The sequence below is a fragment of the Melopsittacus undulatus genome, chromosome 3, assembly GCF_012275295.1.
Source record: "Melopsittacus undulatus isolate bMelUnd1 chromosome 3, bMelUnd1.mat.Z, whole genome shotgun sequence".
Classification (NCBI taxonomy): Eukaryota; Metazoa; Chordata; class Aves; order Psittaciformes; family Psittaculidae; genus Melopsittacus; species Melopsittacus undulatus.
In genome coordinates this window covers 105,852,913-105,880,633 of record NC_047529.1, presented here as the reverse complement: position 1 = coordinate 105,880,633, position 27,721 = coordinate 105,852,913, and the positions used below count along the sequence as shown (strand labels likewise).

Genomic DNA, 27,721 nt, shown 5'->3' with positions numbered 1-27,721 from the left:
CGCCGCCCTGCCATTGGTCGGTGGGGCCGCCCGTCACCGGCAGGCCCCGCCCCTCCGCCGGGCCGTACATTTACGCGGTAGCAAAAGAGAAAGTAGGGAGGATGGTGCGGGTGGTGCGGGGCGGCGGGCGGCAGGCGCAGCACCGGCGGCAGCCACCACAGCCACAGCCGCGACGGACCGGGCCCCAGCGCGCCCCGCCGGTGAGTGCGGCAGGGGCTGAGCGGAGCGGCGGGGACCGGCGGCCCCGGCGTCAAACTTGGGTTTCACCGTGTGCTGCCCGTCGTGTCCGGTAGCGGAGCCGGGATGTGTGCCTCGGTTGTTCAGCTGTGTTAGTTGCAGAGGCGCTCCGGGAGTGTGTTCATCTGTTTTGTAGGCAGCGGGAAGGGCGAGGGGAAAGCGGGATGGGAAACCTCCCTGCTCGGCCCCTCGAAGCTCCGCAGCCCGCCGGTCGCGGCATCTCTCGCCGCTCCTTGAGCGGCGGTTGCTTCGGGGCCGCCCCGCTGTGGGGTGTTACTGAACGGGATGGGATATCTCCATGCCGCGTTATCAGCTGGATGGGGAGCGGACCAGTGTCTGCCTGCTGCTGGGGATTTGGCGGAGTTCGGGAAGTTGGTGCTGGGATGTGTTTTCCAGCGGGAGCCGCCGCTGCTCCAAAAGTTGCCGGGGAAGGGGAGACAGTGCCTGGGCTTTCTTGGGTTGTGTGGCTCTTGTCCTGCTTCCTGCCCGAGTGGAAAAGGGGGTTTTAATCTCGTGTGCTGCCTCTTATTAAAGGTTGGGCAGGCTGTGACCTTGCTGGGGCGCAGGGGACCCCTCTTTCTAGAAGCTGTGAGATGTGCTGGGGAAGAGAGAACGAGTTTCTCTGGGACTGATGGAGAACAGCCTTCCTGGAGCTGGGGATTTAATTGGGGCTCAATTAACCTCTAATAGGGAGATGGAGCTTTACTTTCTATAAAAAAATTCCAGAACATAAATTTCCCATTTTCTGCTGGGTTTTGTTTTTTTTTTTTGTTGTTGTTGTTTAGCTCTATGTTTTCAAGTTTGTAACCAACTCAGACAACTTATTCACCAGCTAATTTTATTCCAGTTTGGTGGAAAAGTTGCATATCACCACTGACACATTCCGCTCCTGTGCGTTTCTCCCAGTTGTAGTCAGCCCTGTGATTGCTTCCCTTGCAGTAAGCAGGGGAACAAGGGAACGTGCCTCTCTGTCATTATCAGTTGCATGCCTTGCTTGCAGCCTGGGGTTTCAGAATAGCTCAGCACCATCTGCATGTAGACAAATGCCTCCTCCTGGGTGTAGCTGCACAGCCCAGGCTTAGGAGTGTGTATTTTGCATGCCATGTGCATGCATGAAGATAGTTCAAGTATTTGCTGTAGGATTGGAAAAGGGGTTTTAGCAACTGCTGTGAGCTGGTAACTGTCAGAGGGGTTGGTCTGTTGTTACCTGCGGATGAGGGGTGTTGGTAAAGTAAGTTGCTGTATCTCAGGGCTTATGTGATTTCATGATCTGTTTTCATCACCTTTTTCTTCTTCCCATTCCCCCTCCCTTTTCTCTTTTGCAGGGTGATATTGAGTTCTTCTTAACTTGCTAGTGCTCAGCCTCCTCATGCCTCCATCTCCTTTAGACGACAGGGTAGTAGTGGCACTTTCGAGGCCAGTGAGACCTCAGGATCTCAACCTTTGTTTAGACTCTAGCTATCTTGAATCTGCCTCTTCTGCCAGTGAGAGCCACTCCAGTCTGCTCGGCACAGCTGTCGTGTCCCTAAAGACTGCTAATCTCACGTATATGCCCTCATCCAACGGCTCTGCACGCTCCCTGAGTTGTGGATGCAGCAGTGCCAGCTGCTGCACTGTGGCAACGTACGACAAGGACGCTCAGGCCCAAACTCAAGCGAGCACCAGCAGCGCCGGAGCCTCCACTGCCTGCCCTGCCAACCAAATGGTCAACAGCAATGAGAACGCCGGCAGCTTGAGCCCGCTGGGCAGCGTGGGGAGCCCGGTCTCGGGCTCCACCAAGCAACTCGCTAGCATCAAAATCATTTACCCCAACGACCTGGCAAAGAAGATGACCAAATGCAGCAAGAGCCACCAACAGAGCCAAGGGCCTGTCATCATTGACTGCAGGCCGTTCATGGAGTATAACAAGAGCCACATTCAAGGGGCTGTCCATATTAACTGTTCTGACAAGATCAGCCGGAGAAGGCTTCAGCAGGGCAAGATCACAGTCTTGGACTTGATCTCCTGCCGGGAAGGCAAGGACTCCTTCAAGAGGATCTTTTCCAAAGAAATCATAGTCTATGATGAGAATACCAATGAGCCAAGCAGAGTAATGCCTTCCCAGCCACTCCACATAGTGCTGGAGTCACTCAAGCGAGAAGGCAAGGAACCCCTAGTCCTAAAAGGTAATCTTCCTCTGCCTGCTTGTAGTGGTTCCCTTCGCAGTGCTTGTCCTCTGGTGTCAGCCTTGCTGCTGGTTGAGCTTTGAAAGCTTGTGTTTACCTCTAGAAAGGCCTGCATACCTCGAGCCACCAGTGGCAAAGCAAATGCTTTCCATGGATAAATCATGGAGCCAGTAGCAGGGAGATGCTTGCTTTTCTCTGTTGTCCTTGAGTAGCAGAGGGGGTGGGAACTGGAAGGAGGAGGAAATGTGCTTCCTGGTGTCTGTCTGTGCAGACAAAGAATTTCCCCCCCGTGTTTGCTCCGAGTATTTATAACCCAAGGGGCAGAGGTCCAGAAGGGTATATTTCTCTTCTAGCTTGTCAGTCTGACCTTTACTTAGCAACCTTATTTTAGTCCATATAAAACTGGACTCATAGGTGCTGGAGATGGACAGTGTAGGGAGTAGTAGAAGGGAGGAGGAAGGAGTCAGGAGACCACTTGGTCTGAGGCATTGCATCATGGACCATTCAGCAAAACTTGGGGAATACTCAAGCCTTGTTTTGGTGGTATGGGGTCAGAATAATGGACAGAGAGAGATAATTAATCTAAAAAGTGATCTGAAAGTGTTGTGTTTGCACGTACATGTGCGTATATGGTTTTCCTCTAAAGGCTCCTGTTTTAATGGGGTGTTTGGTCTACCCCTTAATGCCTTGGGGGAAACAAGCCCATTAAGGCAGCATCCAAAGGCACTTCCCTTTCTTCACTTTATTCTGGAGCTCCTATTTATAACAATGCTGCCCTCTAGATTGAATCTCCTTTCCCCTGGGTGTTTATGCCATTCAGAGGCATGCATGGTTGGCAGAGACTGGCTGTGGCACTGGGAAGCTATGGAAGGTTAAGGTCCCTTCCAACCCAAACCAATCTGTGATTCTCTGATTTTTTTTTTATTAGCTCTTACTGTATTTAATTCACTCAGTTTTTCTGTTCCAGCCTGCACAGTGTGACAGGAGAATGGATCAGGCTGATAGTTTATCCCTATTTCTCATAGCTTTATAGGTATTAAGGGTCCTGTGAGGTACTCCTCTGTGTGTGTATCTTGTGGAACCTTAAAATTGCACTGAGTAATTTTTTGCTCCCAGTAAGTATATTTTCATTCTGGGCTTGCTTTGACACTTGTTACAGGTTCCCAGTATGCTCTTATTGAGTCTTTCAGGTCATGGTGGTGCCCTTCATCCATAAAAGAGGGAGAGGAGGTGCTTTGCAGAGTAAGGTTACCGCTGAAGTCCTGCATTTCTGGTGGTGATCATTCTGTTGTACAGCCTTTGCCACCAGGTGTATGGTTGTAGTCTGTGAACTTTCCTATCCATAGAAAAGTGAGTTTCTGAAGGTGTTTTTTCCTCTGTGTTTCTCTGAAAACACTGGAACTTGTGTAGACCTCAAACTGTCAGTTATTTCCTAAAGTAAGGTCCTGGTTGAGATGGAGCTGCAGAGCTGTAGTTGGGCAACACTGAGCTCTTGGGCCTGTAGGCAGGCTGTGGGAAGCCCCTTCTCCCACCACCCAGCGCTGGGTTTAACTGAGTCCTTGCGGGATTGCTTGGGCCATTTTTGGTTTTCAACCCTGAGAAATGTTAGGATCTGCCTCAAAGACCTGCTTAGCAGGAATCCCTTCCCCAAACTGTTCTGCTGACAGATTCGGATGAGAATACAACCAAATCCTTTGCTTTTTGGATGTAGTTCTTGGTTGGGCCAGAGAAGGCTTCACCCCTGGAAGCATGAAGTGAATAGCATCCCTATTGCCTTAACCCTCCTCCCATCTTTTGGAGTAGGGCTCACTCTTGGTTTGGATGGAGTTGAGTGCAGTACAGAGCAGCACTTGGGAAGGCTGTGGTGAAGTTTCCAAGCAGAGGAGCAGCGCTGGAAGTGCTCATTGTTTGGTTCACTTGTCAGATAGGGTTTTTTCTATCATGCTTCAGCACACGCCTGGGTTCAGGCTCTGAAATAAAGCAGGGGAGCCCTCTTTGCCTCTGTCTGTTATTTCCAGTGCTTTCTCTCACTCGCTGCAATCTGGTCCTAATTTATTGCCAGCCCATCTGATCCCCCCTGTGTTGTGTTTGCAAACACTGGTTGCTAGCCTGCCTGTCCAAGTTTATGTCCCCCTGATCCGGTGCCACCTTCTCCATGTTTGGTGCTGCCTGTCAGCCCCGTTGCCGTTTGGGGTGAATCCGATCGACAAAGCCAGGGGTTGAGTTACAGCATGCTGAGGGGAGCGATGTGGCCCCATGTGCATTTTGGGTTTGGGTGCCTGTGTCTTTTTAAGCAGCAGAGAAACCCTGCGCTGCTTCCAAAGGCCAGGCTGTGATCTATAGATAAATGTATGTATGGGGCACCTTATTAGGCTCAAGTTAAAAAGAGGTGGCCTGATTTATTTTGAAGGTAGTAGACCAGTATATAACCTAGCACTGTGAAAAGAGAGCGTTGGAGTTTTATGCATGCCGTGGTATGGGGGTGTTTTAAGACCTGTGTTCCTCCCTTCCTATCCTGTGTGTCTCTGCTGTTTCCTTTATCATGGAGTGCTTTTTGTCATAAATAAAACATTTCCATAATTCTGATTTAAGCTCCTTAGAAGCAAAGATTTGCTCATTTCTTTGTTCACAGCCAATAGCACTTGAGGCAAGCATAAACCCCCTATTTAAATACACAAAGAAACAAACATCTATTTCACAGTGCTGCTAAATGGGCTGCAGCAGGCTAAGCTGTCAAGGCTGAAGCTGCTGCTCCTCAGTCTGTTTGTATACAAAATAGGAAGAAGTAAAGTTTTCCCCCATACCCACACACCTTCATACAAGACCATGGTATTGCATGAAACTTTAAGGCCTCCCTTTTTGTGGGTGCTTTTTTGTTTTTAGGGAAGGAGAGGAGAAAAAAAACCCAGTGATGTGAGCCCAGCATCCCTTCTGCCTGAGGCCAATAGCAAAGCTGTTGCTGAATTTGGGGAGGCAGAGCATGGCAATGCAGCCCTGGCTCTCCTTGGAGGGGTTGTGTCTGTTTCCTTCCTGCAAACCCAATGGTGGGGCGTCTCTGCCTTCCCTGAGCACCCCAGCTGGTACCAAAAGTGAGGTGGAGCCTCGGGGGTTTGTGTACTTGAGTTTGCCACTGGATTTAAAAGTAGGAAGTGGGATTCATTTGCATTCAGATGAAAAGTAGTATTTTTCCTAGAATGAAATGCGTAGGTTTGGAGTTGTGCATCTCTGTTTTCCCAGTTAAATAGAATCTGCAAATGAAACAAAAATGAAAAACTGAAGCATTTGTGCCCATGCATTTCAACAGCTTTTAGCACAAGAGGATTTGCCTTTGTTTCCCTGGCTGGTGTCTAGTGGTATTGTCTTCATCCTGCCCTTCCTCCTCTGCCTCCAAGCCCCATCAGCAGGAGCCTTGTGAACCTGCTGAAGTCTTGTGGTTAGTTTTTTAAGGCTTCTATGTTTGACTGCAGGGAAACAGCAAATTCAAAAGCAGAGGTGCAAATTGCAATTAGGCAAATAATCCATTTCCCCCCTGCCATGTGCTTTAAACCAATGGCTAGACTGCTGCAGGGGGGTAGGGAGCAACCGGCTGATGGTGATAACAACTGGTTGCTTCTCTGTTCTTGTTCCGGGTCTCAGGAGCTTATTTATGCTCTGGCTTTCAGTCTTCTCATAGCTCATCTAACAGGGAAATAAATGAAGTGACTTGCTCTCATTACAGCAGAGAGTATAAGGCCTGCCAGCAAACCACTTCATGCTTTCTGCCACGGTCTAAGAATAGCTTCAGATCTCTTACCACACCAAAGTCGCATATCACAAGTTGGAACAACTATAAAGAGATTGAGACTGCTGTAAAAGGAATAAGTACCTGGCTTATGTTGTCCCATGTTCATGCAAAATACTCCCCTCTGAAGTACCTGACCTGGTTATAATCTGTTGCAAAGACAATCATTAATTATTATTGTAATTATATAACTTAACGGTGCTGGTGTTACTTTAAGCCCTAACTGGATGACAGTGCACAAGTGTATTGGAGACTAGAACTTGACGCAACGGTCAACAAATCCAGCTGACCAACAAAACACGTGCCTGGTGCTTATTTCCACCAGAGATCTCCACTGAATAATTATTAGGTCATGGTTCTAATAGGGAAGTGTGTATTTTTAAGTGTTAAGTAATGCGTGTGAAGCGTCCAATGTGCTTCAAGCTAAAGTGTGTTCCCCCAGCTCTGCAGAGGAAATCTGGCCCCATCAGTCACTGGGGAAAAAAACTTCTGCTGGCTCTATTAAGGCTGAGATTTCACCTTCACTTTTCAGGCTCTGGTTGCTAGAGCTTAAAAAAGTATCTTTCTTCATTGGAATAAATAATTGCATTGGTTGTAACACTTGAAAATCAGCTGCGTATGTCTGCACCTTTTGCATATAAACTGGAGCAATACTGTGGTTGTAGTCCGCAGGCTTTTCTATATTTTGAAGGGATGCTTCTGCAGAGGAGTGTACCTCTGAACTTTGCCTATTCAATAGTAATAGAATGGAAAATGTAGCATTTCCTCCCAGATGATAGCATCTGAGAGTTGGGAGTGCTGGCTTGCAGAGTGCTGCCTGTCACATTTTAACTGTCCTTGAGGGGAAGAGGGCAATGACACTGCCTTGGAAAAAAAGGAACCGGAAGGAGGCTTGTTTTGGTGTTTGGTTGTGGGTTTTTTTAAGCTCTTCAGCTTCTCATACCCTTGGCAATCAAACAAAGAGTCAAGAAGCAAACTGTTACATTAGGCAAATCTCTCTGAGGCTTGTAAAGAAAAATCTGGCCCCAGTTCTGTTTAAACAGGAGGGACATTCCCTGCAATTTTCTGGTAGGTAGATGTTGGGATTTTAATTAGCTGGATGGCTCACGTGCATGCCTGCTGGAGGGGAGACACTGTACTAGTGAAATCTTTATAGAGTTGCTTGCTGGTGTGTCTTCAGGTGAGCTCAGCCTTTTTGGGAGGCTCAGGGTAGTAGAGGAAGCTGTATTTGAGGTTTGAGTGGAAGCTGGGTGTTAGCTAATCCAGATGGACCTTTTTGTCTAGACATACATGTGGGTTGTTTGCCTTCCAAAGCAGCAGCCGATGTTCTTACTGTGCTTAGGAGCATGAAAGTTTGTAGTGCGATTGCCTTGGCTTTACGATGCATTTAAAGTGGGAATCAGCCACTTGTCTCTGGCTATGACTGTTTACTGTGTGAAAAGCCACATTATAATTAGGGTTTTATTTATTTAAGCAACTCTGAAGTGAAGAAATGCCATAAATAGGAGCAGCATGTACACAGTTTTAACATGTCTGTTTTCCAGGTTTAGCAGCTAACCAGGAGGGAAGTATGTCTCCAATATTCAGTACAGGCTTGCAGGGCGATGGAAGTCACACTGTTTAAAGGAACAGACTATGGGAATCCATGAAGATGAGCTAATGCATCGTCCCTTTGCATGTGAGATAAGATTATGTGTGGTCCTTAGCCTTGTTGGGAAATCTGGTGGGCCTGGGAGAGCACTGGCTACAGCAATCACAAGGCTGAATTGTCGTGAGCAGTTGTTGGGCTGGAACTTTGTTTCCAAGTGCTCATCTGAACCTGTCTCCAGTGCTTTTTAAACACCTCTGTACTGTAAAACTTAAACTCTTGTTGATGTTCTTGTTATCACCAAGTAAGCTGGTGTATTGCAGTTGTTTTTCCCCTACTGCCTTGTGACTTTTTGCTAGAGGAAGTTCTTAGCTTCAGTTACTATCTGTGATTAAGGCATCCTCCTGTCCAGAAGCATCTCTGCCCACTGGAAGTTGGTTTTGATGTGTCTTCCTCTGCTCTGAGAGTTGGTTCCCCAGGAGCATGTGTCCCTCCAGAAGGTGGGTCTGGAAGTGTACAGCAGCATTTTAGGTCTTAAAGGAGAAGAGGGGGAGATGGGAGAAGTAAGCATGTCTCCCATGTGGCAGAGAAAGGGGGTAATATGACTAGAGCGATAACTGTGCCTAGATAGCAGGGCAGTCCTGGGGCTAGGAGAGCTCTGGCCAAGGCTATACAGTGGTTATTTTCCTGCTCTGTGACAGCACACACAGCAGACTTGCTGTGAGGCCATGGGTAAGTTATTTTAATCCATCTGGGTTTTCTTTTTCTGTCCTTTGCACTGTTTGTTACACTGAGCTTATCTCTCTTGTTGCCCTCAGTGTGAAGTGTGGTTGACCCAGGTTCATCCACCATCACCATGTTCCCTGGGAGCAACACAACTGCCTGTTGCAGAAAGTGGAAGACAGACTTGGGAGCACTCCTTTCTTTTCCCTTTTTGCTTCAGTGATAAACTGCAGGCTCTGATTTTTGCCTCTAGGTGTTTTTTGTTCTTTTAAGGTTTATTTTCATATCTTTCTCTTCTTGGGTGAGCAGGTTATCTCTGTCGTCAAGGAAAGCTCTACTGCCAGGGAAGAGACCAAGGTCTAGAAGGGGCACATGTTTATGGTCTCCTGGAAGTTGTTTTTAGAGGTGCCCCATAAAGCATATCCCAGGGGGAAGTGTGAGCAAAGAGACCTGACCCTGTAGGTGTTGGTACCACTTAGTCCCTGTTGTCATGAAGGTCCCTTCCAACCCATACTATGATTCTATGCTGCTTTGTACATGTGCATCACTGTGCTTCCAAGATAATGGATTTGAAGAAGGAAATTGGGAAACAAATTCAGAGAATAATAATAAAGTGATGGGAACATGTTGGCTGCAACTCTTACTATGATCTAGCTTTAGAAAGTGTACAGCATGCCTGGGTTAATTCCCACTTGACTCACTGCAACACAGAACTGCTTCTAGCTAAAGGTGATAAAAAGAACAAATGTTTCTTCTTGTACACACATAAATTATCATACATATATAGTTTTTGACAATGGCTTAAAGAGATTTGGAAAGTAGAAGGTAACTTGCAAGCTTCTGTCACAGCAGTTGAATTGGTCGTCTTCAGTTTATTATGCCAAAGTGTGATATTAAGCCTTGTGTCAGCAGTTGACCAATAATGTTTTAAAGGAAAAGCTGTTGTTAGAGCAGTTAACATGTACTGTGTTGGTGATGGGCTTGAATTCTGCTTGGTCTTTGCTAAAATAATGGGGGTGGAAACTAAAAACAAACTTTTTGCTGCCACTTAGAATTTGCTGTCATATTTTAAGTACAAAACCATTTAATGTGATCGATGTTAATCTTAGGTTCATAAGTGTTTGTGTTAGTACTGCAAGGTAGCATGGCATTGCTTTTGAAGGATAACACGGTGTTTATGCTTCCTGGGAAACTTAGTATTAATTTGCCTGTGGAGGCAAGGAGACCTGGGCTGCTTTTAATCTGGCTGAACAGATTACTTTGTTATGTAGCTCTGGATTCACTTCACTCTGGAGTATGTTGGTGCAAACGAGTCAACTTTCTCTTGCCCTGTGGGATTTTTAGGGTCTTGCCTCTCTGACCATTGGGGTTTAAGTTCTGGCAGGGTTGGCCCTGAGGTCTGTCAGAGTGGGGTTGGCTGGCACCATGCTAGTTCCAGTGATTTGCTGCTATGTGAAGACAGTGCCCTTCATTTTCTTTGGGTTTTCTTCATGTAGTCTGAAATACCTTGCTGGAAAGGGTCAAATCAGAGCCAGATATTGTTATTATTTCTAGCCAGAAGATAGGAACTTTTCATTTTAAAAAGCATAGATCCATCAGGAATGGTTGGCACTCCCAGACACTGGTGTGGTATATCAGCACCCTGTTTTCCTTTCATATTAATGCAAATGTTGCTGGTGTTTCTCCTGTGGAGGGGCGGCAGTTCAGACTGGGAAATAGCTTGTGCTCATCCTCAGGAGAAGCAAAGCAGCCTGCTCTTTGTTGTCAGAAGCAATGGTAATGTGTCCTGAAGAGGTTGCCCTTAAAAGGGTAAAGTGAATAAATGGGTGGCTGAGCCATAAAAATGTCAGTGTTCTCTAAAACATGTGAATTAAACAGAAATGTCCACTCCTACACATCCAGGATTACACATGTCTGACATGCTACTGGGATCATCCTTCCTCCTTGGACGTGCTGAGCCAAAGCACTGGGTATTGGCTGTCTCCAGCTGCTTGAGGGATGCACATGGTGATGGGCAGAGAGAGAACTGGGAATAGATTTAAAAACAAAACCAGGCTGGTGTCTTGGGCAGATCTGGTCTGCTCTGCCTCTGTCAGAAAGCAGACCTGTAGCTCTGTCAATGTAAGACCATCTGTGGTATCTTTATAGCATTAAAATAGTTTCTCTCCTCCCCCCGCTCCTTTGTACATAGCTGTAGCATTTCTTGATGACCTTTTTGTTAATATGATTTCCAGTGGGAGCATTTCACAGTAGAAGTATGTATTCCTTCAGGGTTTATACTGACATTTCAGTGATTATTTAATTGGACTTCATGTTAGCCTACATCCCATGGGAATGCATACTTTTGCTATGAGAAGTTGTAACGTGTCTAATTTTGAGTTTCTGCTATAAAAGCTTGCCCTCCAGGGAAGGCAAGTCCAGTCCTTGTCTGTGGCTGCAGAATTGTCGCTGTAATATGTTTGGGATGTGGGGTTTGTTGTTGTGTTCCTAATTACATTCTTGTATAGCTTAATCCTGGTACCAAAATTGAGAGCGAGCCTTCTCCTTTGACCTTCCTGACTTGCTCCCCAGTGATAATGCAGCACTCTGAAGGATGCTGACGTGTGCTTTATTTTCCTGTGAATATATTTTTGGTGTTATTTTTCCTTTCCTTTCAAATAGGCAGAATCAGCATAGGGGAATTTCCAGTTACAGGCTAGAACCGCTCTCTTAAACTCACAGATGTGGTCCAGAAATATTCACAGCAGCTTCTGGACAGGCTGGTGACTAGTCCAGAAGGTGGTGGCACCTCTTGGGAAAACTGGGGAGTAATCTGGGGAAGGAACGTGTGTGATTTGTATGGGTCCAAAACTTGGGATCTGAGGAAAAACTTAAGTTTAAGGCACAAAAGTAGAAATAAGTCTCAGGAAATGTTCCTTAGTAGCAGGTTTGGAAAAAAGTAATTATTATTTGTTTCTAATTGGAGCTAATTTGGATGATGTAGTGGTCCTCTGAGGAAGAAGAGTGAAGGGCTGGGAGCTGATGTAGAGCCAGCATCTCTGGCACAGGCTGGCAGGGGAAGGGCCTGTAAAGGTCAATGGGAGAGTATGTTCTGTGACAAGGGGTGTGAGCACTAGTGAGATGGCATTAGAAATAGCATGCAAATGCATGGACATGTGCCTCAGTGCTGAGGATTTCCCTTTTATCAGGCATCACACTCTTGACTTCTGCAGGGACCTCAAAGCAGTTGTGTCAAGGATGTGCTTGTAACTCCCATAGGCCAAAATCTGTGTACAAACCAAGCTCTCGGGACAGTTCCCACGTGGAAAAAAACCTGACCTTGCACGTTCTGTAGAATGCAGGGTTTTGCCTGGTTTTGAAGTGCCGTTGGCAGCTTGATTAGAGAGAGAGCCTAGATTAGATTGAGTGTGTCGAGGTAGAAGCTGTTCTTTGTGAGCTGTGTTTACTTTTACTTCTTTGTGTTTGTTTAAAGCTTAATCTTTTGTGGCAAGGCTGATGCTGAATGCTGTGTGGGCAACAGGGAAGGAAACCTTGTGCGGGGTCTTTTAAACCTCCTGCAGACAGGTGAGGAATACGTTCACAGAACCAGGAAGTCAGACCTGTTTTACTTGCTAGCAGCAACAGAAGTAGAAAAACTTTCAGTTCTGCCTTTGATTGTTGGAAATGGGGGTAACGTGGGTTGTTGAAGAAAACATGGAGGTTTATGTTGTAGATGGATGGAGTTTTTTTGTTCCTTCCTCCCTCTGCATCCTTTCTTTAGCAGCAGGAATGGTAACATGTAAAGCAGTCCTGGTGTTACTGTGGTCTCCTTGTGCTGCAGAGGATGGGCTTCCTTCTGCTGTGGGCTTAACCTCATAAGTCTCCTTCCAGTATTCTAAATCCGAGCAAACAAGAACCACCAAACCACAATTTCCTTGAAATCAAAGGAGCAACTCCTGATGTCACCTGGGTGAGTGTTGCAGGTCCCCACCTCTATTGACAGAAGGAAGTTGCCCTTCTCAGCTCAGCTTCCCATTGTATGGGCCAAATACAATATTTTCAACCATGCAGAGCTTCCTATGGCAGTGTGGGCAAGCCCTGAGTGCTGCTCAGCAGCAGCTGTGGTGAGAAGGACATCTTCCTTGGAGAGCAGGAACACTCCTACAGCAGGCTGCTTGGATAAGCCCCATTGCTTTAGAAGAGGTGTGGGAAGCAAAGCCCTCCTTGAACAAGGAAAGAAGCTGTCTTGAGTTGTCCAGGGAATTTGAGCATCTCTTCTTTCAGTACCTCAGGATGAGCACAGGATGATGCCCAGTGTGCACTGTGAGCCATCCTAAGATGGTGCCAGCAGTGGGAAGGGGCTTCACTGAAAGGTGGTCTTCTCTCCTGTGCTCTCTGGGTACAGCCCCACTGCCTCCATGCCGTCCCTGCCTAGTACCCATGAGTCCTACCCCTGTTCAAGAGGGAATATTAGCTGCCTTTCTTCTGCTTGTACTCTTTCCATGTTATCTGGTGTTGTTGGAGATAAGGTAGTCTTTGGTTTGGTTTTGGCTGAGATACAATGTTTGGTGTGCAGAGCCATAAGCTTCTGCAGACATGGCTGTGCTGGTCAGTGGTATGAAGAGGTGGTCTGGGTGGATGCCCCATATCCTGGGAGTGGATTTGGTGTATATTGGGTGAATGCTGCTTCAGCCTGTACAGCTCCTTTTCCCTTGGTGGAAGGAAAGCAAGTGGTGGTGCTTCAAGCCTGCCCATATCAGAAGGGAGCCGTGTCCCTTGGAGCATCTCTGTGCTGGAGCTCACTGCTTCACCTTGCATGGGAAAGTGCTCCTACCACAGATGTGTGACCTGGGGACAAGTCATTGCCCCCAGATGAGCTCAGCCAGCCTCACCCTCTGTAAACCTGCTGCGTGAAGGTCAGCACAAGGAAAGCAATGCTGCCTACCTGCTGAAGCTGGTGGAGACTGTAGCCTGAGCCAAAGGGGAGGAATATGTGATGGTAAGGAAAAAAAAAGATAAGCAAACACGGTGCTCAGAGGTAAGTGCATCTCTCTTGGTTCTACTTTCCCTCGCCCATAGTACAGGAGCAGCCCAAATGCTGGCATTAAAGCAGTGGTGGCTCAGCACCAGTGTGCCACCCTGCAGCAGGACCTCTGGGCACTGATAATGGCACAGCAGGAGAGTGCCTGCAGGCCCTGGACTGTCCTGTCAGGCTAAGGGAAGGCACAGCACCTTGGTGGGTAAAGCATGTGGGCAGTACCTAGCCTCTATTTTTACATGCTGGAGTCACGTTTGCTTAATCTCAAGGCATCCTGCACTTTGAATCAACTTGACACAAAGTCATCTGTTCATTAATAACACAGGAGCAGTTTAATTGTCTTAGTGGAAAAATACATGAGACTGTCATCAGCTGTTGCTTCTGGCAGTGGTTTTCTGCAGTAATGTAAATAAATGAGGTCACAGGTTTAAAGGAACAGGCTGTACTTGCACAAATTCAAAGCGTCATCTTAAACAGATATGCACCAATTGTCTGATAACTCTGTCCTGCGCCCCAAATGCTCACTGTAACATGCCGACCTTAAACACTCAAACACAGCCCTAGGGGCTCAGTTTGCTGTTGGTACTGACAGGGTTCATGCTGAGTGGGTCTTTTAACCCTTGGCTTTTCCTGAGTGAAGCTTTTGGTGGCCAGAACCCCAGTGTCCTGAATTCTCTGCTGCTCCCCCTGTGAGATCCCAGCAGTGCAAGAGGAGGGGAAGTTACAGACCAAACATCTCTTCTGCTGATGCTTCACAGCATCCTGCTATTTCTGCTCTTGCTGCACATGTGCATGTGTGTGTGTTGGTTTTATTTTTTTCCAGCTGGCTTTGTGGTATTGTAATCGAGGATGAGTGGATCCAGAAATCCGCCTGGACAGCTTTGAAAGCGGTATAAAAGGTCTATTTGTCTCCCGGGACCGCGTGTTCTGTCTCAATGTGGATCCCACATCTGCAGCCTGTCATGCATTAAAAATATGTTCCTATTTGCAATTGTAGTGGGAACACCCAGTACCTGCCACACTCAGAACAAAGTGTGGCCGTGCCAATGAGGTAATGCAAAGGTATTGCTTTATGGTGAGGGTATTGCATGGTAACTGACTCACTAGAGCACTCTCACAGAGGGGACCAAGGTCATTTACTCCTTGTATTGTGGGGTTAGAGCCTGTTTCCAGGTAGGAAACATATTGCAGGTCTGCCGAAACATACTGTAAATCCAAATCTTGGTTGCTTGTAGTCACACCACCACAGAGCAGCAGTGATGGCTGAAAGAGGTGCAAAAGAAGATACAGAGGAGAGGCAGGTGGTACTGTACTCCTTGTACTGTAATTCTCAATATTCTATTAAAAACAAGGAAAAAATCACAACAAAAAAAACACACTTGTATAATACCTGTGTAGGTAAGCTTTGTTCTTCTTGCTTTCTTCAAAGATGACTGTTTCTATTGCAAGGTCATGGTCCTTGTAAAAGCTGGTTACCTAGTTCCTGCCATACTTTTTGTGTCAGTTCTGCATCCTGTTTGCCCTCTTTCTGATGGCAGATGACAGACACTATGTTCGGCATGGTTTTTGTGCAAGCACCATGCTGCTTGTCTTGTTCTATTTGTTCAGAGCTGCTTTGGCTCCTGTTCATCTGCTCACCTGGCCTTGTAGCGCTGATGTGAGCCCTGGGCTCCTGCGTGGCTTTGGAGCTGGGAGATCTGTGCCCAGCTGCTGCCCGGGTGCTGTTCAGCAGGGGATTTTGATGAGCATTAAGAGAGATATTTATGGGCAGATGGCTGCAAAGAGCTTGAACAAACAAGTGTGAATAGCCAGAGCATGTGCAGTGCTGACTTGAAACTTCCTACAAGTTTCAAGGTCTTGGACAACCGAAAGTCTGCTGTCACTGTTTTGGCAGGGCAGGATGCTAGAAGATGTCATGCAGTGATAACTGCAAAAATATCTGTTTCACATCAGTGACAAGCAAGAGCTCTCTGTCTTCTGTTGTGTTTTGCTACATAGGCAAAGCCATCTGCCACATGAAGTGTCCTTCTTCATTGAGTCATTTCCTTATGGAATAAATACCTTGAGTTCCCCAGAGTGCTGGGCATCTTTGTGTGTCCATCTTCATTAGGATTTGAGTAGGTTCAGCCTCCACTTGAAAGCCTGCACAGCAGCTATTTTGCCGCAGAGTGTGCACAAAAGCACTTGATGTTAACCTGCATCCATGTGTGGGCTGTGTCAGACTGTCCTGGCCATCAGCCTTTTTGCTGTTCTTTGATTATTAAAGCTGTTTGGTATGTTTTAAAGTGTGTCATTCTGTAGACTTTGGATTGTCCAAGACCTCAAAACTTGCAGATGCAAATAGCAGCTGAAAAACCGCTTTTTAAAGCGTAGCTTACTTCTGTGTAAGTTGGAGGCTTTTGCCAGGTTGTGCTTCTCTACACTCCCTCTTACAGACCCCTGTAATGCTTCTTTCATGTCCCTGGTTTGGGAAGGCTTGAGCAACTTCAACCATGAAATAGCTTCTGTCACAACAGAGTGGAGTCTCTGCATCGTAAAATCATCTGGTTTGGAAAAGACTTTTAACATCATCAAGCCCAACCTCTGCCCCAGTACTGTCAGGTCCACCACTAAACTGTGTCACTAAGGGTCCCCATGTTCCTCAGCCGTTCCTCATCACACTTGTGCTCCATGCCCTTCACCAGCTTTGTTGCCCTTCTCTGGACCCACTCCAGCAACTCAGTGTCTGTATTGAGCTTCCTTGTGATCTGGACTTGCTGTCAATAGCAGTGGTATGTTTTGGTCCTTGTTGAGTTCAGTGAATTGACTCTTAGACCACACTTGCAGTAGTTATGTGTTGGCCTCCTCTCCAGGTACAGCCTCTTCCCTCCCACCTCCTCTCCTCTACTACATGAAGACTTTTAAATGCTGAAATAAGAGGCGCTTGACAAGCGAATACAGATGCACTTGATTACCCTGTACATTGTATTTACAGCTAGGAGCAAAGGTTGTGTATGGTGAGCACGGCGAGAGTGGATTAAGGGAATGGCACTCATGAGATGTCTGAATCCTGGTTTGGGACCTGCACAATGTGTATGGCAGTTCAGGTCCAAGCTAAGATCCTACGGTTGGCTTTAGAGTTCAGCTTCCCTGTGACTGTATCTTGCTGCATCCTCTCACTGGGTACCAGTATTCTTGTCCAGTCCTCCCTTTCTCATGTGTCTGAGCTGGCTCAGATTAGCAATCATGTCCCCAGTAATGTGTTGTTCCAGGGACATGCTGAGAGCTGGTTGGTTATGGTACTTTAAATACTGCTTGAACTGACTCTGCAAGATGCAACGGTCTCTTGTTCTCTCCTCCCTATTCTCATATACTGGACCAAAGCTCGCACTGAGGAAATGGTGGTAGCAGGAGTAATGGTGTCTTCTGGCCAACAGGGCAGGCAGAGGCCCTGAAGGGAGGACATAGGTGGTGAGGAAAGAGCTTACTCTGGACTCCCTAGCTCTGTTGTATCTTACAAGGCAGCTGGCGAAACAGGATGGTGTCTGCTACACCACAAGTATGCCCACACCTGAGTGATGAACCAGTGGGATCCTACCTCTGCCTGTGGCCACTTACTGCTAGAAGGCTACTGAAGAGGTGGAAAGTGAGTATTGTCTCTGGTTTCACTAAAGCAACTTCTTTTCCATGGGTTTTCTTGGGAATCCTGTCGTGCTCTGGTTGTAGTTTAAAGCACAGTATTTAAGCTGAATGGATTGCTTGCACATGCAGAAGGATGGGAATATGGGTTAGGTTTAGCCTTCAGCCCAGGCTCTGTGCTGGGGCTGTTGGTTTGGATGAGACTTCAGATAACTTCAGCTTGAGGACCATAGACTTGTTTGTTTCCTTGAGTGGACTAAGAAGACTTTTCAGACCCCATCAAAGATGGTTGGTGCAGTTGGTAGTGGAGCTCAGATTCTTATCCTTGCTCTTCTCACTGTCCTGCTCCAGTGTTGTAACAACAACTTTGTGAGTGCAGATCTTTAAAGCAGATGTGTTTGCTCTGTGTCTTATAAACAGCAGGAACAGCTGAAGCGAAGCACGCTTTTGAGGTGGGGAAGTACTCTGCATTTTGTGGGCAATTCGAGGATTTCTGGGAAAGTGAGTCTCAAACAGCATGTGAAGAACAGCAGTGTTAGAGGGGCTCGGTTGTAACTTAGCCTGGGTGCCTGGTGCCCACTGAGTACTGCACAGAGCACCGAGATGCCCACCTCATGGGCAGGTGTGTGGACACAATGAGATGCAGCACTCAAAACATAGACATCAAAGCCTTTACTGTGTCTCAGTCAGAGACCTTGAGACAGCAACTCTTGCTCTGTTCTAAAATATTCCTTTTCCAGGCTCTTTCACAGTGATTTGGCAAAGACAAATAACCCTTTCTTTATTTATTTACTTTAAAATAACATTGGGATGGTGACATTCACATTTATTTTGGCTAGTGTAGCTCTTTCCAGTAACTTCAGCATAACTCTCCCCCCTCCTGGGTTGTGTTTTTTTGGCTTACGTTTAACAAAGTGCAGTTCAGTCTGAACACTTGGCCTGTCCCAATGCAGTGCAGGACTCCAAGTATCCTGGTACAGCAGAAACGTGCACTTTTGTGGGCGAGGAGGAAGGGGGAGCTGGGTTTATCACTGCATTTCTCCTCTTTCCGCCTTTTTTTGCTGGAGGAGCCACCTGTTAGCATTACATCAGCGGCTCCCAGGAACTCTCCTCCTACCAAAAAGGCCTTACACAGAGTAGTTCTTCTTGTATTGTTTGTGCTCAAAGAGCTGATGTCATGCCAGCTGATGTCATTGTGTGCTCTGTGCGATCGCTATGGGAACCGGGCAGGTGGGGAGCCTGATGTAATCGCAGAATGAGGTGTAGAAAGAAGGTCTGGTCCTGGTGTCCCAGCTCTACCGAGCTGGCAAAAGGAAAGCGGGTGAAATACTGCAAGATGTGCAATAGAGCCAGGGAAGCACAAGCCAAAAGAGTAAAGCGACTTCTCCCTTCCTGCTCAGATCCATTTCCCAATCCATATTAATGTCCTAAAAATAACTCTCGCTAGATATTTTCAGGCAAGCAGAGCAGAAAAAGGAGAACTGTTTACCACATGTGAAGTGAGCACCTCAAGTGCTGTTGGGTTAGGAGGAGAGGTTTTCTTTTGTTCTCCTGAACAAATGCTTATGTGCTGTTCCCTGGAGCGATGCCAGTGTGAGCTGTGCCCACCTATCATAGAATCACAGAATGGTTTTGGGTTGTAAAGGACCTTAAGATCATCTAGTTCCAACCCCCTTTGGGGATGCCCTGCAGGGTTGCTCTTGGCAGGCAGGTCTGATATGGACAGGGAAAGCTAAAAGCCTGTCCCAGCTGGCTCATTGTGCTGCTTTGGTGTGATGCTAGCCTGTTTGCTTGTGGTTTTGCTTATTTCCTTCTTGGAAAAATGCCTTTTGTCCTGTCCCCTTGCCTCTCCCACAGGCTTGTAGGTGAGACAGCCTCAGCACACTGATCGTAGAGTCATAGAATGGTTTGAGTTGGAAAGGACCTTGAGATCATCCAATTCCAACCCCCTGCCATGGGCAGGGACACCTCACACTAAACCATATCACCCAAGGCTCTGTCCAACCTGGCCTTTAACACTGCCAGGGATGGAGCATTCACCACTTCTTTGGCCAACCCATTCCAGTGCCTCACCACCCTCACAGTAAAGAACTTCCTCCTTATATCTCACCTGAACTTCCCCTGTTTCATTCTAAACCCGTCACCCCTTGTCCTGTCACTACAGTCCCTGATGAAGAGTCCTTAACCTAAATCTCAACCTCTGCCTAACCTAAATCTCCCCTCTGTCAGCTTAAAACGTTCCCTCGGGTCCTGTCTGATGTTGCACAAAGGTGTGTTTGCCTCTTCCTTGGCATCATCAGCCTCACGGCAGGGAGAACAATGTGTGCCATTGATTCATGGCACCCTTATTGCTGGCAGCCATGACAGTGGTGGTAGGGACAATAGCACCAGTTCTGATCCTTTGCTCTGAAGAATGGTGTCCCCAAAGTGCCGCTGACCTCGGCTGTGTAACCAACATATTTGCTTGGTCTCTCTCCCCAGGAGGACTCAGCGGTTTCAGGCAGAACCACGAAAACCTCTGCGACAACTCCCTCCAGCTCCAAGAGTGCCCAGAGGGGGGAGGCGGGATTGGTGCATCCGCCGTGCCCCCCACGCTACCTCAGTCCATCCCTACCACGCCAGACATCGAGAACGCTGAGCTCACCCCCATCCTGCCCTTCCTCTTCCTCGGAAACGAGCATGATGCTCAGGACTTGGAGAAGATGCAGAGGATGAACATCGGCTACGTAATCAATGTGACCACCCACCTGCCCCTGTACCACTATGAGAAAGGCATGTTCAACTACAAGCGGCTCCCGGCCACTGACAGCAACAAGCAGAATCTCAGGCAGTATTTTGAAGAGGCTTTCGAGTTCATTGGTAATTACCCTTCACTAGAAATACTCTTTGTGATTTCTGTTTTTAGCTGTTGTAAGGATCTAGAGTGAATTTTGTGCTTTGCTGACTACCCTGAAGGCTCTGTGAGGCCAGATTTGCTTTTGTTTAGGCTGTCAGAAATGCTGAGCAGCACCTGGTGTTTCTCCTTCTTCTCATCTCTGGCATATCCAGTTAAGTAGTCTGGAGGTGCATCATCGATAGTGATGCCTGCCTTCAGGCTGCCAAATTCAGGAAACACCAGAAAACTGACACACTTGTCATCCCCTTTTCTTGATTCCTTTGCATTCCTAGTTCCAACAGTGGCTTCCAGCCAATTTTTCATAGTAACTGTTCTTAATGATGGCTGAGTCTTTCCTAACTTAATCACATGAAAAAACTGACAAACTTTCACACTTCACTTGTTCTGCCATTAGATTTATGACTTTAGAGTGTGTGAGTGGATTGTGATGAAAACTTGTATTAATAAACCCCTAAACCCTTTAGGCCATGTGAGAGAGTTCACCATAGAACTCATGAGTCCACAGCAAACTGGGGAGGTGGCTGAAGAGATGATCCAGCAGCATTACCCACATTGCTCTGAACCTCCCTGCGATCCACACAGCACAGCCCTTTACAGCTTTAGGGGTTTATTCATCTCTGGTTGGTCATCTGGGCTAAAGCCAGGTGGCCTCTTTGAGCAAGGCTGGCCAGTGAGGACATCAGCTCATGATACTGAAAGCTTTTGGGGACCTTCCCTTGTCCTTTTCTATGTATTTGTAGGCACAGCTTTTGCACTATTATCAATGTCCACTTGTGCTTCCCCAGCACAAGTGTGTCCTGAGAGGTTCTCTGAAATATGTGAGCTGGGGGCATATATATGCACTTATAAATAATTTTATTTCCTTGGGTTGAGGCTTCACTAATCTCTTTACCAATAGTTCAAGCTTAATGGTGGAGGACTAAACTAAGGAAGTGTGCTTCTGTGCTGTATCACAGCTCAGGTCCTTAGCTGACCCCATGCTGAAGTGAGTGCAGAGCTGTTTTCTGCCTTGCTCTATGTTTATGGCACTTGGGTCAGCATGTGAGTACAGTGCTCCTGAAACTCAAGCCTGTTTGTGCTGTTTGGCTCAGCAAGGATTGTGCCCCAGCTGTGGGACTAGGTCCCAGGGCAGGATGTCCAAGCTCAGTATATTCTTCTGAGCCCATCTGCCCCTGCCATATGCCTTGGCATGGGCTCTCTGGTCTCAGGCAGACAGCTTGCCACATTTCTGTCTGAGTTTCGATTGGCAGGGGCTCACTGTGTGCCGATGCACACAGTCTGTACCCATGCTACTTCAGTGAAGGTGGCAAGGCAAATCACTGCTGACACTGCAGCTTGGATGGAGTGGAGCACTAAAGCTTAAGTCTTACCACTGAGAGCTTCTAGCAGGAGCCCTTGGGCTTGTCCTCTGCAGTGTAGAGGACCAAAGGATTTCTGCATAAAACCAAATCTTCCTAGTGTTCCGAACACAACCCTGGCTCTACCAGTAGTGCTGTTAGCTCCCCAAACTGCTGATAGCTATGTGCATGGGAAGGGGAACACTCCTTTTTGGATGAAGAGAAGCCCTCTCTGAGAGCAGAGGAGAGGGAACCTCACTTTGATCCTTTGGGGAAGAAAAGCTGGGTAAAGAAATCCAGTAAAACTTTAAATTCAACAAGATGAGGACATGCAATAGGCTAAGTTTACATAAGGAAACTCTAAAGCTCTGTTGAGGTCCTTTCAGGGTCCTGTGAACTGCAGGATTAGAGCTCTTGAAACCGCTAGAAGATAGTGTTTGGCTTCTGACCTTACCAAGGGCAGAGAAAGCAGCCTTGCTCTGTAAAGGTTTGGAAAGTGTTTCAAAACCCATTTTACTTTCCATTTTAATAATTACAGCTTGAGGGTCTGTCTCTGTGTTTTTAATAAACAAATATTTCTCCATTGAGAGTTTTCCTCCATAGCAGAGGCAGCTGGGGAAGTAAGTAGTCAAAGCTCTCCCTTCCTCAGGGTAAGCTTTAAATTGCATTTGAGAAGATTTGGACATGTTCAAACTGCACATCCTTGGCCTGTGTTTCTTTAAATATGTCTTGAAACAACCACAACCAAGCCCAGGTTTAGCTCAAACTAAAGCCATAGGAAGTGAAATCATCAAAAACTCTTTGGGAAAGTGTGTCAAAATGCGTTAGAGAGTTTCAGCTTTCTGAAATAGTAACTGGCAAAGCTCTCTAGAGGGAAGTTGGCTTCATTTATGCTTTCACAATACAGGTTGAGCATGTGGGGTTCAGGATGAGCCATACTCTTGGTGGGGTTGGGTTCATGCCAGAACTTGCAAACTAAATTCATGCTTCTCCTGCAGACTAAAACAAAAGAAATAGATTGAAGCGGCACATCCTGAAAGTTTTATCTCCTGTGGGAGATACTAGAAGCAAGCTGTGGAAGATGAGGATGGTGTGGTAGTAACTCTCCTCCTTCTTGTGTCCTATTAGCACATGGTTCCAGGGGCTCTGTCCTCCCTAATGCTGCCCAGGTTGCATCCCTCTAAGTGATGTATCATGGTGAATAGCATGACTGTGTGTAGCCAGCTCCTGCTTTTGCAGAGACACCACGGTAGAGTGCTCCACTGAGGCTGTTTCAAGAGTAGCTTTGCAAAAGACTCGAAGAACAATAGGGCTTTGACACAGGTATCATTAGGAATTGAACCTGAAAATACCTGGTTTTTGGAAAGGTAGTGTCCAAGTAACACAGTGGCATTGTGACAGGTGGAGATTGAGCCTGAGTTGATGCATCATAGGCTTTGACCTATGTCGAGCTGCTCTTGCTCCCTGTCAGCTCAGCAGTGTCTTTCAATGTGCAGTTTGCCTAATAAAGAGATAAAAGGGAACGTGAGGACTTCCCAGTGTTTCATGTGCAGTAACTCTGAAGCCTCAAAGGAAGATGGACTGGAGGGGAAGGGGACAGTGCTATGCTTGTAATCAAATAAATACAGGGACTTCGCATTAAGTTACTCTTAATTGCGCTGAGCTTTTGCCTCACTTAGAAGCTGGCAGAAATCTGACTTTCTCCTGTTTCTCATTTCCAGAGGAAGCTCATCAGTGTGGAAAAGGTCTCCTCATCCACTGCCAGGCCGGTGTCTCCCGCTCTGCCACCATTGTTATTGCGTACTTAATGAAGCACACACGCATGACCATGACGGATGCCTATAAATTTGTGAAAGGCAAACGACCAATTATTTCCCCAAACCTTAACTTTATGGGGCAGTTACTGGAGTTTGAAGAAGACCTAAACAACGGTGTCACACCGCGCATCCTCACACCAAAGCTGATTGGTGTAGAGACCGTGGTGTGACGGTGAGGATGCGTTCAAGGAAGGGGCTTCACCTATTCTTCACCTGATTTGGGGCAGTGATGGGTGGGAGGTGGGTTTTTCTTTTTAGCTTTCAAAGGGGGGTTTTGTGGCAATTTTTTTGTGAATAAAAACCTTTTTTTTTGTAAGGAAAGGTTTTTTAAAAGATCCAAGAACTTTGCCGTGTTTGGGATGCTGTTGGGATTTCCTTCCCAGATGCTGGCAGAGCAGGGAGGTTTTGGAGCAAAAAGGAGTACTTTTTAAAATCAAAACAAGATGAAGAAGAAATACTGGGTTTCCCCATCTCCCCCTCCTTTTTATTTCCCCCCCTCTCCAGCTACTTGTAGAGTTTATGGCTAAGTAGTCTGTGCAGGTTCATAGACTGAAGAAACCTAAGTTGAAGACGAAACACAAACAGCCAAAACAAAGCAGATATAAAACCCCTCCCTGAAACAGAAGGGCCTTCGTTCTGCAAAGGCTTTGCTAAAGATAACCTAGCAAAATGCTCACCGATGCAAAGGAAATTGGAGCAGCTTCAAAAGTCTGCAAGGCACTTTTCACACTCCTGACTCAACCTAAAGACAAGACAAAGAGAAGTTTATTTGGCGTGTTTCATGTTCCAGTTCTATTTTTCTATTTTGGGGTGTAAGGTTTTAACAGTAAGGGGACTTTGATCATTCTATGCCATATGCCTTCACTGGCTTCTTGTGCAATAATAATTTGGGGTTTGTTTTGAGTGTTCAAACCAGATACTGTTGGCTGCCTACTAATAATTTCTGAAGTCTACTAGTGCAATGGCAGCGGCTTGGTTCGGAAAGCATAAATGAGAGCAATTATTTCGTTCCTTTATATGATTTTGATCCTGGTTACAGTGCCATAAACCTTGTTACATATGTATATCAGAATGTACAAAGAACGAGCAAAGTTTATTTAAAACTATTTTTTTCGCACAAAATATTGGTGTGTTTCAGTTGTCTATGTAAAAAAAACCCAACCCAAAATTTGATTATAAAACAAAAAATCTTTTGGAAAATGTGTGTCTTTTTATTTCTTTAGCAGTTTTCCATTTTCTTTCTATGGGATGGACTTTTGTTCTGTTGTATTTTTTTTGTTGCAGTATACATCTCCCTGTAACAGAACTGGCATCTCTTCTTCCCTGTTTTGTTCCTGTCCTCTGCTGATGGAATGTGTTCTCTTTCTTTCATCCTGTATTCCTGCATCCTTAATTTTCTGTAACCGAATTTTTCTCTCCTGGAAGTGCATCAGTTTTGGAGCTGTTCAGCTGAATTAGCACTATTGGTGAGGGACTTTGGGACAGATGTGTTATTTCTACAGCTCAGTAGCCATTTGGAAAAATAAGAAATAAACTTTCTCCACCGAGTCCTGTTCATATTCCTGCAATTAGCTTATCTTCTGTTACAACACTGTCTGGTCTCTAGAAATCCGTTGGTCTCATGTGTGCTTCTCCCTGACTTCTCTATAGCCCCTTCCTCTAGCAGTTCCATGATTCCTTCTCCTGGGATTTTCCCCTTTCTCTTGCCCATCTTTCCTTTACCCCCCTCCTTTTCCAGCTGTGTCAGTGTTGTGTGGTGCATACTGTAGGGCTGATGTTTCTGCCTGATGGTGTCCCTGAGGCACCTGACTTTTGTTTTCCTTATATTTACTTTATTTTCATGGTGTGGTATAACCTGATCTCTTCTGGACTGTTACCAACTCTAAAGTTTATTTGTGTGAGCCTAAAGTCACTTAGAAAACATTTCTCGTATCACTCTGTTTGTGCAAACTGATATATCCCAGGAAATCTGGTAGCAGTGAAGGTTTTTCCTAGATGGAAACTTAGATGGGCGAACCAAGTTTAAAACAGGACTTGCTGGAAAACTTATGTATGATCACACTAGACATGTATATTTTTGTGGACATTTTACTTAAAATGTTGTTACTATACAGATATTTTCTTGAAACTTATCCCTTTATTAAATTATTTTTCTACTGGAATTGATTTTTAATTGCTTTTTAATACTATCAGTGTTGGTCCTTTTGTTGAGATGCACTTGGCAACATGGTGCCCGGTGGCAAAACCTCTTGGGCTTTGACAGCTCCTGGGGCTGAGTGGCTGGACAGGGAAGTTGCTGTGTTAGGAGCCTTGGTGCTCCAGGAGGAAGGATGGTCTCCTTCTCTTTTCCCCTTTACTTTCATTAGGACCCAACTTCTTTCAGCTGCTCTCCATGAACTGTGCAGATTGTTTGAGGAGGTTAGAAAACCTCTTTGTTTCTTGACAGAGAAGTAAAAGTAATTGCAGCAGGGATGGATGAAAAGTTGGTCCTTGCAGCCTGTGTTCATGGCCGTAAGCTCTACCAGGAAAGCAGGTTATTCCTAAGCACAAAGGAGGACTTAATTCAAAATCAGTTTTTCCTATTATTACTCTTTTCTTGTTCTGTGCTAAATGGCCTCATGTGAACATCATTGAGCAGGAGTAAGGAACTGCCACACCAATGTGACTTGGAGCGTCCTCTGGTTCAGCCTCAGCCACCACATACTGCCTTGGATCAGGATCAAGTTCACAGCCATGTAAGTTCTTGTGTTTGGTTCTCATTTAAGCCAAAGTAAAACCCTCGCAGCCTTGAGTAAGTTACCAATAGAGGAGGATCTGATGCATTTGCCTTGGTAGGGCTGAGCAGCACTGGTGCTGCATGCATAGACAGGGAGTTTGGAAGCCTTCCTCCCTGCTGCAGAAACCCTGACAGCTTTTGTGCTTGTCATGGTGAGAAGTAGTGCCTGGTTTTGTTCTCCAGCGTCATGAACTTGGAGATGATGGAGCAGGACAATGTGAGGGTGCGAGTGAGTGGAGTTTGCTGTGGGTTTGTCTGTAGCAGAGGGGGGCTGGATGAAACCCTCCTTTGTGCAGACCTATTCTCTTGGAGGGACTGAAGCTGGGCTGCAGAAAAACAGATTTGCCCTCATTCCCAGGAGGAAGCAAGGCTGAAAGGGTGGGTGCCACAGTTGTGAAGGGACTTAAGCAGACATCAGTGTTGCTTTGCCACAGAAACCTTCAGAAAGGTTATTTCTGACTTCAAGATCAGAATTGAGGCTTGGTCACTGATCCCTTGCACTTACTGCTGGCTGCAGTGCATTCCCAGCCTCTCCAAGATGAGGCACTGTTAAATCAAAGCCCAGACTGGGAAGATCATTCCATAGCCCTTGATGTGCACACATGAGTGTCAGCATGGACAGGACCTGCTTTTCCCTGCTCAGTGTCAGCACTGTATGAGGTGTGCTGCAATAGGTACAGTCCTGCAGACTGGATTACCTCATAACTTGTTTTCCACTTGTTCCCTTTGGGAGCTTGGGACAGACCCTGAGTGCTTGTTTCTGAGACCATTTCCATCAAGACCTGGGTCTTGTGAGCAGGTCCCCAAGATGCAGCTTGCAAAGTGTATCAGGGTGTTTGGAGCAAGTATTGCTTCTGGCTGGGAATTTCCTTCTCTTTACAAACTGGGTCCTCAACCAAATGGTGAACTGTCAGTGTGAGTGTTAATGCTCGCTGTACATCTCTGTTAAAGCTAAAACTGGTCAATTCATTGATCTTGCAGGCTAGCTCAATTTTAAGCTTGGACTTTCAGATCAAGAGATTGTTTAACTTTCTGTGCTCAGTGTCACATATGCTTTATTCTTCTGGGTCACACCAGGGATTGAACCAAATCCCCTTTTTGTCAAGTCAGTTGATTTTCTGAGGTTTCCAATGACTTTGCCTTTCACAAATGTGCCAACATCCTTCAGGGAAGCAGGAATCAAAGGTCCCTTCTCTACCCGCTTGACAGATACAGGCCAGGAGTGTTTCAAGATGAAGTAATCGTGTAGGAAGTGTGTTGTTACCTTATGGTCACAGGATCCGCCACCGACTTGTTGTAGGGAGATGTGTTCAAAAGCACACACAGGAGCCAGTGAGGCTGAGATAGGAGCCACAGGGGGTGTGGGAAAGTGCTGAGCACACTTGTGGGAGCGTTTTTGGCCTCAGGTCCCCCTCAGCCCATGGTGGAGCTGGCTCCCAGCAGCAGGAAAGCCTCTGGGAACTGGAGATGCTGATTCAGGAGGGAGGACAAAAATAAAGCATGCTGTCTCTGGGCTGAACTAAGGAGGTAATCAAAGATAACAAGTGGCTGATGGCTGTCTCATTAGCAGGTATCTGCTTTCCTGTGGCGTGTTTGCCTGCAGCTCCTGTAGGTAGTGCAGAGGAGGTTGGTGGTGCAGAGGTTTTGAGTGGTTTCAGCACAGCCTGACATCAGTAGCTGATAGAGCCGTGGTTTTCCCCCTAAGCATGCAGCAAAGGGAGGTGTTCCCAGGAGTGGTCCTGGGTACTGACAGCCCCTGGCATCCT

General features: G+C 46.5%; 1 protein-coding gene across 1 annotated transcript; it reads left to right on the top strand.

The window, feature by feature from the left end:
• The first annotated feature begins 85 nt into the window (after positions 1 to 85).
• DUSP10 (dual specificity phosphatase 10) lies at positions 86 to 24,379 on the top strand. The gene is made up of 4 exons (XM_034061210.1): positions 86 to 200; positions 1,563 to 2,402; positions 19,611 to 19,988; positions 23,084 to 24,379. Exons 2-4 carry the CDS (start codon positions 1,607 to 1,609, stop codon positions 23,347 to 23,349), a joined length of 1,440 nt encoding a protein of 479 aa, XP_033917101.1. The 5' UTR covers positions 86 to 200; positions 1,563 to 1,606; the 3' UTR covers positions 23,350 to 24,379.
• The last annotated feature ends 3,342 nt before the right edge of the window (positions 24,380 to 27,721 follow it).